The sequence below is a fragment of the Mustela putorius genome, unplaced genomic scaffold (assembly GCF_011764305.1).
Source record: "Mustela putorius furo isolate JIRA1106 unplaced genomic scaffold, ASM1176430v1.1 tig00000281_pilon_pilon_pilon, whole genome shotgun sequence".
NCBI lineage: Eukaryota > Metazoa > Chordata > Mammalia > Carnivora > Mustelidae > Mustela > Mustela putorius.
The window spans coordinates 5,216,217-5,230,386 of NW_025421343.1; the positions used below are offsets into that span (position 1 = coordinate 5,216,217).

General features: G+C 39.9%; 1 protein-coding gene across 1 annotated transcript; it reads left to right on the plus strand.

The window, feature by feature from the left end:
- Nucleotides 1-1,680: 1,680 nt before the first annotated feature.
- Nucleotides 1,681-10,562, plus strand: MRPL19 (mitochondrial ribosomal protein L19). The gene is made up of 6 exons (XM_004742283.3): nucleotides 1,681-1,799; nucleotides 1,973-2,090; nucleotides 5,231-5,349; nucleotides 5,561-5,695; nucleotides 8,648-8,829; nucleotides 8,984-10,562. Exons 1-6 carry the CDS (start codon nucleotides 1,697-1,699, stop codon nucleotides 9,203-9,205), a joined length of 879 nt encoding a protein of 292 aa, XP_004742340.1. The 5' UTR covers nucleotides 1,681-1,696; the 3' UTR covers nucleotides 9,206-10,562.
- The last annotated feature ends 3,608 nt before the right edge of the window (nucleotides 10,563-14,170 follow it).

Genomic DNA, 14,170 nt, shown 5'->3' on the forward strand with positions numbered 1-14,170 from the left:
TTGTGGGTCTAGGAGTTGTTTGTCAACTTTAAGGTAAGTTTAATGCTAATTATATTAAGAACATACTGTGATCCAGACATCTACTTAAGAACTTTATTTATGGATTGTCTGAATGTAATCCATACAGCAACATCCTAGTACCAAGAAGGAAACTGGGACAGAGAGAAGATATTCAAAATCTCACAGCTAATACATGTCAGACCCTAACTTTGCCCGAATTTGCTTCAGACCGATTTCCATTAACCACCATTTCCTATCTCCTTGCCCTACACCTGTGGTTCTCAAACTTATACAATCATCAGACTCACATGGAAGATTCCGTAAAGCACAGAATGCTGGGCTTCACCCCCAAAGTCTGTGATTCAGTAGGTTTGGCGTGGGGCCTGAGAATCTGCATTTTTACATGTCCCCCGTCGTGCTGATGCTGCTGATCCAGGGACCACACTTTGGAAACTTTTTTTTTTTTTTTTTAGGTTAGCAATATCTCTCTTTTGGAGTACTTTCCTGCCTCCTATTCATTTTTTAACTGCAACTAGAATGATCCTTCTGATTTTCCTTGGAAATATTTATTGAGTGTCAGGCACCATACTAGGCATAGAGGATGAAATAATGACCAATAACCTGAAGTGGGGCATTTGTCTGGAACACTTTCCTTCCTTGGCTGAATACCATGTGATGTTGTTCATGTTCTCCTTTCTGTGGGCATAAAATATAGCAGTAATATAACTGAAGTTCTATTCCTGGAATCAGCCCACAAAATGGTAGAGGCAGCTCCGTGCTCTTTGATTTTGCTCTGAGTAGTTGTTCGGGGGAATAATTAAAACCACAGCTTCTTCTTCACTCTAAGATAATGTCAGAGTGAACTGATGGGGTTTTGGGTAAATAGGAATATGGAAGAAGATGATAAGATTCTTCAGGCTCATTTTTCTAGTTTTGTAAAACTCTACAGAATCATTTTTTCATCCTTAGAAGGTTGGGGCACCAGGAATGACTTGGGAATATCCTGCCTGCCTCCTGTGAAAGTCTGTCTTTTATCTCTCTGCTCCTAGCCCATAGATCCAGTCTAGCAAGAGTGATGATCAAGCTGTTTTGGGCTTAGTTAGCCCAGGAAATCCTCACCACTACTGGTCACAATCACCTTAGTTGTTCCACCTTTTTCTCTTCTCTTTGGCTGGGTAGAAAAAGTCTAAAATTCAGCTAATATGAAACTTTGTGTAATTCCTTGTTATTATAGGATAAATTCTGTTCTAATCAAGGAAGCCGGAATAGAAGACAATAATCCAATAATCACACAAGTAATTAAAAATTAAATTAAAAATTAAATTAAAAATTGAATTGTAGATGATGCTAATGGAAGTTACCTAATAAGATAAGGAGCCTATAATGCGGTTTTTAAGTAGCTAAGCTTGAGAAAGTGAAGACAGAATTGATTCAAAGAAGAAGGAGTTTTCTAGGCTGAGAGAACACCCTTATGGAGGGATAAAACTTGGCACATTGTAGGGAACTAGAGAAATATGCACTTTCCCTGAAATACTTCCCGGGGTTGGAGGTTATTTGGGAGAGTGCAGAGGAAAAGGTGGGTGGCAGTGAGAGTCTTGGCTATTTTGTCCCTTAGCAGCCGCCATCCAACCTCAAGTAGCCGCCCCCTCGTCGCACTGATTATTGGGAGTTGTAGTCTTGACCTTAGTGAACCGACATGGCGGCCTCCATTGCAGGGGCCTGCGGGGCCGCAATGGAGCTGTCCCGAGGCTTTCGAGCCGCCAGGGTGCTGCTCCCTGCTCCAGCCTCCATCGCCTGGCGTAAGTGGAGCGGGGCTTGCAAGCCGGGGCCAAGAAGGAGCTCAGGGCCAGGTTCGAGGGAGGCGAGCCTAGAAGTCAGGGGCAACCCTCGTGGGACCGCGAGTTGGGGGAGATTGCAGGGCTCAGCGGGAGCTCAGGGCGAGCTCTGTTGACCTCTGTCGCCCGCACTGCAGGGGCCCGCGTGGGGCCGGAGCGTCCGCAGAGCACCAGACCTGCTGAGCCCGGCGCGTTCAAGCCGCCGCCGAAACCTGTCATTGTGGACAAACGCCGTCCGCCGCTTCAGGAAAGGAGGTGAGGCCCGGGCGTTTTGGGTCTGTGCGCTCAGGAACCTGCCTTTGCTTTGGAGATCTGGACTCTAAAGCCGAGCTGGAACTCTCTCTCAGTGCACGAGCTTGTGTGCAGGAATTCATGAGCTCATGCAGAGCTCTACCAACTTAGTTTTGTCTTCCTCGTTTTTTCCAAGCCAGGATTGACCTTTCTCTGCACTCCTACTAAATCAGAACTTCAATCAAGGATTCCCCCGATTTGAAGCTCTTTGCTTTGGCCTTTAGCCTGTATTGAGAATTTTTCTCTGAAGCACATCGTATTTTACCTGTTTAAGCAGCCGATTATTCCTTGGCTTAGTAAAAATGGGTTGGCCAGAACTCACCCTGTTTTCCCTTCCCAAACTCACTTGTTTTAGTTTCCTGAAACTGCGATGCAGCGATAAAATTTTCCGCTAATTTGCGTCTTAAATTTTGTTTTCCCAAAACAATGGTTTAAAAGCTTGGCCAACTTAATGAATGCTGGTAACTTTGGAGGTACCTGTAAATTTAGATAACCTAGGATTTGCAGAAAGCGTAGAACTGTACAACAACCTTAATAAAAAGCCAGATTTAGCGGGAAAAACTTGGTGTGATATAAGGCTTTCTGAAAGGGCTCTTTATTGTTGATTGGATTACCTCTGTGTGCCTCTGTGTGTGTGTTTAACTTTGCAAATATCCAGTTCTAAGCCGAAATAACACTGAATTTATGGAAGCTAGAGATTCAAAAAAGATTTCCTTATACAGCCTTTTTTAATGTGGAAAAGGAATATCTCTTTTAAATGGCAAAACTTCATACCATTCAGTTAAATAAATAGGAATGTAAATCATGTAACTACTTTGGAAAACAACTGGGCAAAATTTAGTAAGTTTGAGGTTGTGTATATCATTCCATCAGGTTGGTACACAACTAAAAGTAATACGAAAAAAATAATAAATATGTACCCTTAAGGATACATGTACAAGGATGAACACAGAGATATCTATCAGTAGGTGAATAGGCAAATACATTTATGTAATAGAGTGTTATGCGGCAGTGAAAAATCAATGAACTAGAGCTAACATGGATGAACTTCACAATTAAGATGTGTAGGGAAAAAAGCAACCTGCAGAAGAATTGATACAGTATGATAACATTTTTATGTTGCCCAGACATACATGCGTATGTAAAGTATAAAATTTATAGGAGAAATTCTCCACTTTCACAAAGCAATCAAACCTAGCTTCCGTAGTAGCCATACAAGCTGACATTGTATATCTCCTGATATGATAGGATAAGACAGTCACATGATCACCTGTGTAATATTTTTACCCAAAATGTTTAACTTGGTCTACACATGTGGAAACAAGAAATCCAGAATCCTTGGATTGTCTATAATACAATGGGCTTTGACTTTTCAGAACAGTCAGTGTTACAAAAATACAAAGATGAGGAACAGTGCCAGTTTAAGAGACTAAAGGGAGTAATACCCAGGTGTAATGTGTGAAGCTTTTGATAGTTTAGACTGGGCAACAAACAGCTATAAAAGATCTTTTCCAGGACAATTAGATAGATGAGTTTAAATAGATATAAATCAGTTTAAATGCAAAGTATATAACATTGTATTATTGAATTAATGCAGAAATTCTTAGATGTCATAAAGGTATTATGGTAAATGTAGCAGAAAGTCCCTATTCTTAGAAGCTTTCTAAAATATTCAGGGATGAAACATTTTGATGTTTGATATTTTCAAATAGTTCAGGAAAAAAATTACAGGTGTATATGAAGCACATATGTCAAAATGTTGGCAGTTGGTGAAACAAGGTGATGTATATATGGGTGTTTGTTTTATTACCATTTCAATTTTTTGGTGGCTTTAAAAATTTTCAAAGGAGGAAATTGAGTGTTGGGGATCATCATCATCAAAAAGACATGACCACTGGGGCACCTTGGGTGGCTCATTCAATAAGCATCTGACTTCTGCTCAGGGAATGATCTTGGGGTCCTGGGATCCAGCCCTGCTTCAGGCTCTCTTTCAAATAAACTAAAAAAAAAAAAAAAGACATGACCACTGATTGATATGTGGGCTGGAAGCCACCTCCTCGCCCCTCTCCTCTTCTTGCAGTGTGGGTTCTGCTTGCCTTTCCTGCCCCCCAGAGACTGCTCCAAAGACAAAGCCTTGATATGATGATGTTGTTGAAAATGACTACATGGAATGTGTGACGGAGCCCACTTAGGGTCTCTTTATAACTTTTTAAGATTTGGCAGTGGGTATGGAGATTCATTTGTCTTGCTGCGGCCCAAAATAAGCCCATATGTAAGTTCTGTTTGCTGTTACTGAAGCTGCCACCTATTCACCTGAAGTGGCCTGCTTCTTTGGTATCTCCTTTCCTTTAAGAATATGGGGGCCAGTTTCAGGGTACCCCTGGGAATTCCTGAGAGACTAGTGAAGCAACATGACGGAAATGGGAGAAATGCAGAGGAATAATCATCACCAAATTTAATGAATTACCCGTAGTAATTAACTGAGGGGAGGGAGGCTTACACTGGGGCTTCAAGAATATTGATCACTTATTTCTTGGGATGGGTAATAAGGACATGAATTTTCAGGGTAATGCCATTTATGCTTTAAAGAAGTTAGCTTACAGAAGAGAATAGGGAGATTACTTTTAAAGTTAGTTAGCAGTTAATGATTTCTAGGTTTATATTTTTCTAGTGTCACTTGTTTTAACATGTACAACTCCATATGAGGCCTGTGGTTTATGGCCCTAGGCTTTGTAGCCTGACAGACATGCCTACATTTAAATCTTGACTTGATAAGTATATGGTTAATATAACAATATGTCAGTTACTTACCTTCTCCAAGCCTCATTTTCATCTGTGAAGAGGAGATGATAACCCTATACCCGCCTGATTGTTGTAAGCATTATTCTATACTTTTGGTTTTCATAAGCCCTTAATGCCAGGTGAGTACTCAGGAATTGTTAGCTATTTTCATGGGCATTAACAACAATTTTAGGAATAAAGAATTGACTTTTCTTTAGAGAAGAACAAATAAAACACGTCAACATCATAGTCTTTAATTTTTCTGGTAAAGCAACAGTTCGCTTTTAAGTTTGCCTTTTATTTTTATTTTTTATTTTTCACAGATTCTTGAGTCCTGAATTTATTCCTCCAAGGGGAAGAACAAATCCTCTGAAATTTCAAATAGAAAGAAAAGACATGTTAGAAAGGAGAAAAGTACTCCATATTCCAGAGTTCTACGTTGGTCAGTAAGAGCCGGGCGCTTTTATTATTAGCGGTGGGAAGGGCTCCTTTTCTTCACTTAGGGGAGATGTTTTCCACCTCTCTGGGTTTGCCCAAACGAGGTACCTCTTCCTAATGTATTAAAATATTTAAGAAGTTACGAGGTTGCCTGGTTATGCTGTTCATGTGTTTCGCATGTCACGTCAAAGTTCACCTCTCCTCTGCATGTGTAGGAAGCATACTTCGCGTGACCACAGCTGACCAGTTCGCCAGTGGGAAAACCAGCCAGTTTCTGGGGATCTGTATCCAGAGATCAGGAGCTGGCCTTGGAGCTACTTTTATCCTTAGAAATACTATCGAAGGACAAGGTAGGTTTCATTGCATTAGTTTGATTTTTTGGAAGGTGTTCTCTCAGGATTCCATTTTGTGTTGTACATCCTGGGATGAGGCATCTGGCCCTGCCGTGGAGCCTGGGGCCCGAGAATGGACTGGGACAGGCCGCTGGATGGATGTCCACGAGTCACTTCCCCAGGAGGTTGGCTTCTTGTGCAACCTGGGAACAACGGACTTGCCAGCCTCTGGCCACTTCACAAGAGGACACAGGGGACTATACACAGTGTGGGGACATTCATTGCTGGAGTAAATGACTCATGAGAACATTAAGATAAACACAGTGATGTCTGGATGAGTCACTTTGTCCTAAAGTGGATGCCCCTGCTTTGCTTTATATTGTGACGGTCACCACAATCATCATAGTTTGATAAGAATCGGAGGAATCTTTAAAAAGGCAGAATTTGTTGTTTATGCCTAGTAAAACAGAGGCCCAAGTGGCCTCTTTTAGAAAGACTATGAGTCAAAATGGCAGGACAGTGAAGTTTTCTTCTTCAGAGTTGTGTGCTATGGGGACATGATCCCCGACGGTGAAGTATTGTATTCAAGAAAAGTGGGGACGCCTGGGTGGCTCAGTTGGTTAAGCCTCTGCCTTCGGCTCAGGTCATGATCCCAGCGTCCTGGGATCGAGTCCCTCATTGGGCTCCTTGCTCAGCAGGGAGCCTGCTTCTCCCTCTGCTGCCCCTCTGCCTACCTGTGTGCTCTCTCTCTCTCTCTTTCTCTCTCTCTCTGACAAATAAATAAATAATTAAAATCTTTAAGAAAAGAAAAGTGAACCGTGAGAATAGTGACTCTTCTCTCCTGACCTGTGGCACCCTGCGTGGAGGGGCTCAGCAGGACTAGGCTGGTTGCAGAAATGTGTGCCTTCCATCAGGTCATGTGCTCGAAGACGCTTATAATAGAAAGACACAAACACAGGTGTAATTTATACGGACCTTGGTTTGATTCTCTTTCTTAAAATTGAGATAATAGTAGTTTCTACCTCCCAGGATTGTGGTCAGCTGTGTGCAGTACTGTGTGTGAGATACTGGCCATCGACTCCTCCAGGGCTGTTCACTCCCTGTCACCCTCTCCTAAAGTACTTTCTGTGGACAGGTTGAAGGGAAAAATAACTTTCTTTGGTGGTTCTTTCTGTCCATTGGCTTTAAATACCATCCATATGACGACAGGCCCCAAATCTGTATCTTAGGAACTGACCCTTTCTGAGTTCCAGATTTGCACATACAGTTAGTTTTCGAGGGAGTCTGGGTGGCTCAGTTGGTTAAGCAACTACCTTTGGCTCGGGTCATGATCCTGGAGTCCCGGGATTGAGTCCCACATCGGGCTCCCTGCTCAGCAGGGAGTCTGCTTCTCCTGCTGATCTCTCTCACACACTCTTTCTCTCTTTCTCTCAAATAAATAAATAAAATCTTAAAAAAAAAAAAAAAAAGAACATTTTAGGTTAGCTTTTCGACATTTCCAACTGGATATCTTTTAAGCATGAGTTCCGAATAGGATTCTGTGTCTCCTCACAGTGTGTTCCTCTTTGTTTTTTCTATGTCTAGAGACGGCACCACTGCCCACCTGTTTACTGAAACCAAAAATTTAGGAGATATAAAAATAGCTTATTAAGAGCTTGTAAATAGTCTATTTATTCTCCATTCTTACCCACATCCGGTCAATTGGTTTTTCTTGGCTTAATCTCTAAAAAAATACTCCTGTTTTGTTTCTCCATCTCCATCTCCATGGCCACCACTTCCTGTGCTGTGTGTCTGTTTTACTTTCCTGAACAACTAACTCACTAGGGTCCAGCCAGAAGGACTTTTTTCTGGTTTTGTCCCAATATGGCAAATTTGTTAAGACCCCAGGGTCTTTACATTTGCTGTCTTTTCTGCCTGGAGTTTTCTTGGTTATTTATAGTGTCCGTTTATTTGGGTTTTTTTTTTTGTAGGATTTTATTTTTAAGTAGTCTTTACCCAACATGGTGCTCAGACCTGCAACCCGGAGCAAGAGTCGCATGTTCTACTGACAGAGCCAGCCAGGCACCCCTGTCGCATCAGTTTAGATCATCTTTTCAGAGAGGCTCTCCCTGACTGAACTATTTTTGTTCTACTTATCCCCCAGCCACATGTTAGCACTGTTTGTCTTGACTCTATGAAATTAAGTGAAATTATGAATTGTAAATGAGATTATGGCGTGTTTATTGTTTGTCATCCATTAGAATGTAAGCATTAGGAGAAGAAAAGGATCTTGACCTATTTTGGGTTTACTATAGGTACAGTTCCTAAATCCCGAGTACGTGGAACAGAACAGGTGTGTAGTAAATCATGGATTAGATCCTGGCATTAAACAGAAGGTGTTAATGATGATCACATATATTTGTATTTCTCTTGGGTTTATTTCAGGAAACCTGAGAATATACTCTTTCCCTCTAGCATTGGTTACTACAGAAGATATATCTTCAGCTGCTCCGAGCTTGCTTCATATAGAGGGCCCCGGCATGTTTTAAAATCCAGGCCATCCTTTAGAGGGGCTTCTAAACCAAAGTTAGAACTTGAGAATTTATTTATTCTTTTTTTTACGTCATCAGTCCTGTTGCCCTTAATGCAAAAGATCAGGTTTTTTTAAGCAATTAAACAATAAACAAGAACATGGCAGTGAAGAATTTCCTCAAATTTTCTCCGTGTGAATACTATCAGATGTGAAGAGATGTGTGCCTGTTTATAGAAGAATTTTTCTTTAAACTATCAAATTCTCAGATTTTTTCACTTTTCCATCTACATGGACTTTAGCTTGTTTCTTTTTCTGTTGATCATTTTAAAAATGACAAATTTATGTCACATTTTCTATGTGCAAAACTGCAAGTTCTGTAATGAAGTAATTCTTATTGTTGTAAGAGGCATATGCAGACATCTGGGTTTAGAGGGTAAAAATATACTTTCTCTTTTTAGGTGTTGAGATTTGCTTTGAACTTTATAATCCCCGAATCCAGGAGATCCAGGTAGTCAAATTAGAGAAACGGCTGGATGATAGTTTGCTATACTTACGAGACGCCCTTCCGGAATACAGCACTTTTGATATGGATATGAAGCCGGTACCACATGAACCCAGCCACGATGTTCCTGTGAATCAGGTATAAGTTGTACTTTTGGAAATGAAAGTTCTCTGTAGAAAGATAGTTCCCTGTAAGAAAGAGTCATCTTAACGAAAACTTTTAGAAGAATATTTGCTTGTGATTATCAGCTTAAAATATTATTATTTTTTTATTTTTTTTATATCTTCCATAGCTGAAAGTAAAAATGAAGCCTAAACCCTGGTCCAAACGCTGGGAACGTCCCAAATTTAATATTAAAGGCATCAGATTTGATCTCTGTTTAACTGAAGAGCAAATCAAAGAAGCTCAGAAGTGGAGTCAGCCGTGGCTCGAGTTTGATATGATGCGGAAATATGATACTTCAAAAATCGAAGCTGCAATATGGGACGAAATTGAAGCATCGAAAAAGTCCTGATTCTGAGAATCAGTTCGGTTCTTTGCAGAGGAGATGCTGACTCCCGGAGGATTTCTTTAAGGACCAATTTAATTTCTTATATGAGGACATAGTCATTAAATCAACTTGGCATTCATTAGTTTACGAGTACTATTGTAAAAAAATAAATAAAATGAGCACACCAGTTTGTTACTTTAGAGTTATATCATTACCAAATGCTCTTCATCAAGTTTGGACCCTGAACATGGAAGTGGTAGGATGATTTTTTTTAAGTTTGTGAAATAAATTGTAAATACAAGAAAGGGATGATATGAAGAATAATAATAAAGTGAACATTGATACCTCAGGGCAAGAGGTAAAACATTTAGTAATCTCCAAGAAGGTTAAGAAATAGAACACTTACTTGGATTTGTGTGTCTGCAAGTACATCCTTCTCTCCTCCCCTGGATGTAAGCACTATCCTGACCGTGTCAGTCATTCCCTTGCATTTCTTTTGGTTTATTACCTACATATACACTCTAAAACGACATACCTCGTTTGGGGAAACCTGTTGGCAGATACAAGAGGACAATATCATTATTACATGAAAGCTTCAGGGAGAACCTAAGTCTTCTTGTCATAGTCCGGCTGCATTTTCCCTGAGAATATATAAGATCACTTTGAGGTGGTTCATGGCTAAGGTCGTGAGTCCTTAAATAGAAGGCTCACCGCAGGCCATCTGATAGGCCGGAGTGTGGGTAACAGATGCCTGGCAGAAATGCGGAGGGAGTAGACTGCTCTATATGCTCTGGTTTTCACCTCAAGATGAATCAAACTCCAGCTCAGAGGACAGCTCAAAACAATACTTCTGTCCTTGCTGGTCCATGTAGCTGAATGGAGCGGAAGCCTGGCGGGTGAGGACACGGTGAAAATCAGTCTCCGGGCAGTTTGAGCTAGGCTTCCCTGAGCATGGTGTTCGTCAGGTTAAAAAGAGTACGGTGCCACACAGGGCCAGCACAGGTCTTAACAAGGGCAGTGCTCATGAAGACCTGTAAGACGTCTTAAATCATGCTGTGTGGATCCAGCCTCTGGTGCTTGGCTAATTGGGGATTCGCATTCACTTCTCTCCTGTGCTGATCAGTTTTTGGGATTTTTTGGCTTTCTGTTTAGTTGTTACTGTTTTCTGGAACATATCTTTTGTTACCAAAACTTCTAGAGGAAGTATGTACGAATATAAATCTTTTGAGACCTTACCTGTTTATCATATCTAATATTTTATAGAATTCTAGGTGGGGTGTAATCTTAAGAATTTTGAATATATGGCAACATTGTCTTATTTCCAGTTGTGTTGCGAAATTAAAACCTATTTTGATTCCTGTTCTTTGTATGTGACTTGAAAGCTTGTAGACTGTTTTACTTCTCAAGGTGATACAGTTTCACAGAGATGTGCCTTGGTGTGAATCTATATCCAGTATGGTGGACATTTGATGTATCATTTCAGTATGCTAACTTGTATCTTTCACTTCCTGGGGGGAGGAGGGCGCGGAATCTTATTCACTGATGATGCCCTCCCCTCCGCTGCTCTTTGATGTCGGCTCTCCAGGACTGGATCCCTATCCCTATCCCACCCCCAACCCCATCTGTTTGGTTTTTAGCTCTTTAATTCAATCTTCCAACTGTGCTTCGCTCTCATATTTCTAAATCTGAAAATCCCTTTTTGATTTCTGATTGTTCCTTTTCTTATTAGTTCTTCGTTATTCTGTATTCCTGCCTGTGGATTTGTTCTGTTACCATTGAGTATATTCATGATAGTGTTTGTGTGCTCTTTTTTTTTTTTTAATTGTTTTTCTGCAGGATCTGTTTTCTTCAGATTTCTCCTGTGTGTGTGTGTGTGTGTGTGTGTGGTGTGTGTGTGTGTGTGTGTGTGTTCCTGTTTTAGGCGTTGCCAGGACATCAGCTGTCTACTTCTGATTGAACAATGGACTAAAAAGCTCCTTATGAGCCTTGGACTCATGAGAAGGGCTGTTTTCAGGGTTATCTGGGTGGACCTTTTTGGGGGAGCCCATTCTCCAGGTGAATGTCTTGGTTTGGTCAGATTCTCCAAAGTCAAGGCTTCCATCTCCTTCCTGGATGGGAAAGAGCTCTCTGCCAGTGTTGTGTAACTTTATGGGGAAAGAAGGATGGAATTCCTGGCACAGCATGTGTATGTGGCCATCTTGGCCATCTTTCCTGCTCCTCACCAGCACACTTTGGCTTGCTACTCACACAGTGTCTGAAGTACAGAAAACCTCCTTTGGCTTGACAAGCCACGGTGAGGAGTAGGGGAAGGGATTTTAGGGATAGTTTTCATTAAGTTCTTGTTTTAACCACTGTCCTTAACCCCCGGTTGCCAAGGGACTGGATCTGCTGACCGGACAGTTCTGAGAGGGTGAATTAGGCGGATTGTCACATTTCTCCACTGCTGGCTTCATTGGCCTTTCTTTGAGTCTGCCAATCAGTCCATATGCTTTGTCAACTTTCAGAATTGTGTTCTGATTATTTCTTGTACTGTTCTGTTCTGTGGTTTTATGTCCCATTAAAACCTTGCAGTGTTTTCTACTGGTTGCATCTTGTCTGTTTTCTTGTCCTGTCTCTTTCCCTGTGGTATATGTTAATGGTCATTTGAATAATTCATTTGACAAATTAACCTATGTAACCCTTTTTTTTCAATAATAGACGTCTTCTCCAAAAGAAATGTTTAGGTGTTAACCTTTGGGCCTCTTAACATTCATCCTATCCTTGATCTTTTCCATGAATGGTTGTTACGTGGCCATCTGACCCCTTTCAGGAAGCTGCGTATGTACCACATACATGGATGACTTGCTGAGATAGTTTGCAAAATAAAATTTTAGCAGGAGTCTATATTGAATATTTTTCTTATTTTTAATTTGTCAAAAGGCAACCATTAAAAAGCCTTTTCATTTTTTTGCCTCAATAAACACACTTCAACTTGGTAGAAGAGCAAGTGAATGATCCATTTCAAGATCTAAAGCTGTGTAAATAGGACCCACTCATTAGTACCTGTGCTCGTTCATAACAGCACAGTGAGTCATGGTTTTCACTCTAAAAAATCATCTTTAAAATACTTGCGAATTTTCCTCCAGAAACAAAGCAAATCTTAATGTATTTAATGTGCATTGGATACAAATTTTGTTAAAGTGTATATAATATAAAATTTGCTATTTAAACATTTTTAAATGTACGATTTCTGCAGCATTAATTACTTTCATCGTGTCATGCAAGAACTTTCTCCTCATCCCAAACAGAAACTCTGACCATCAGGTAATAACTCTTCCTATCCCTTCTCCACGATCCTGGTAAATCCCACTCTACGTTTTATTACTCTCTTCTAGACACTTCTTTTAAGTGGAATCATGCAATGTTTGTACTTTGTGTTTGGCTTCTTTTGCCAAATATGTTTTCAAGATTAATCCATGTTGTGACATAACAGAGTTTCCTTTCTTTTTTGGCTAAATAATATTCTGTTGTGTAATATACTGTATTTTTTGTTTATTCATTCATCTATTGATGACTACTTGGATTATTTTAACCCTTTGGTTATTTATTGTGAGTAATGCCGCAGTGAATACTGACATGCACGTTATCTCTCTGAGCTGCTGTGTTCATGTTCTCTTTATACTCCGGTTATAGACTCTGGAATGTAATTACTGCTTCATGTGTTTTTCAGTGTTCTTTCCAATTTCTTCTTTAACCCATTGGTGCTATTTAATTCCTGCATAATTGTGAATTTTTCACTTTCCCTCTTGTTCCTGATTTCTAGCATCTTTCTGGCATGGTCAGGAAAGATACTTCATATGTCTTTTGAAATTTATTGAAAAATTTATTGAAAGTCTTGTAGCCTAACATATCCTGGAGAGTGTTTTTTGTGCACTTGAGGAAAATGTATGGATTGTGATCAGATGGAGTGTTGGATCCATCTGATTTGGATGGAGTGTATTATAAATGACTGTTAGGTCTGATTAATTTATAATGTTCAAGTCTTCTGTTTCCTTATTGATCTTCTCAGTGTTTTATCCATTTTTCACAGTGAAATATTGATGTTTCCAATAATTATTGCGGAACTGTCTAGTTTTCCTTTTAATTATGTCAATGTCTGCTTCAAAGATTTTGGGGGCCCTGCTCAGTGCATAAATTATTGTATCATCTTTTTGATGAATTGATTTCTATCAATATGTAATATCTTTTGTTTCTTCTAACAATTTTGTGCTTTCGGTCTATTTTATCTGGTAATACTAAAAGCTACCTCTGCTCGTCTATACTGTTAACATAGTTTCTTGGGGAGCCTCCTGGCTGAGTAGAGTGTGTGACTCTTGATCTCAGGGTCGTGAGCTCAAGCCCCACACTGGGGGCAGAGTTTACTGGAAAACACACACACACACACATCCTTTTCACTTTCAGCATATTTGTGTCTTTGGTGCTATCCTGAGTTTCTTGTAGACAGCATATGGCTGGATCTTGTGCATTTGTTTGCTTTTTATTTGTTTTGACAATCTCTGCCTTTTGTTTGCCAAGCTGAATATGCTTACATTTAAATCAGTTAGTGAAAGGGTGGACTTCTGCTATTTCCTTATTTTTTCCTTTAAATATACCATTTTTGTTTCTTTTCTCCATTACTGCCACCTTCTGTGTTAAGTTGATTTTCTGGAGTGAACTGATTCTCTTCTCATTTCTTTATGTATGTATTTGTTAAATATTTTCTTGGTAGTTACTGTGGGGATTACATTTAATATCCTAAATTTATAATAATCTACTTTGAGTTGATACCAAGGACTTTAATAGCATATAAAATCTCTACTCCTATAAAGTTCTGTTCTCCCTTTATATCACTGATGCCACAAATTTCATCTTTCTACATTGTGTGCTCAGTAACAGATTTAAAATTATTTTGTATGCATTTGTCTTTTAAATCATGTAGGAGATAAAATACAACACAATATTAGCTTATAT

Coding starts and splice junctions, on each gene's coding strand:
- MRPL19 (XM_004742283.3), top strand. CDS start 1,697: ATGGCGGCCTCCATTGCAGGGGCCTGCGGGGCCGCAATGGAGCTGTCC. Junction 1,800..1,972: donor TCCAGCCTCCATCGCCTGGC/GTAAGTGGAGCG, acceptor CCCGCACTGCAG/GGGCCCGCGTGGGGCCGGAG. Junction 2,091..5,230: donor CCGCCGCTTCAGGAAAGGAG/GTGAGGCCCGGG, acceptor TATTTTTCACAG/ATTCTTGAGTCCTGAATTTA.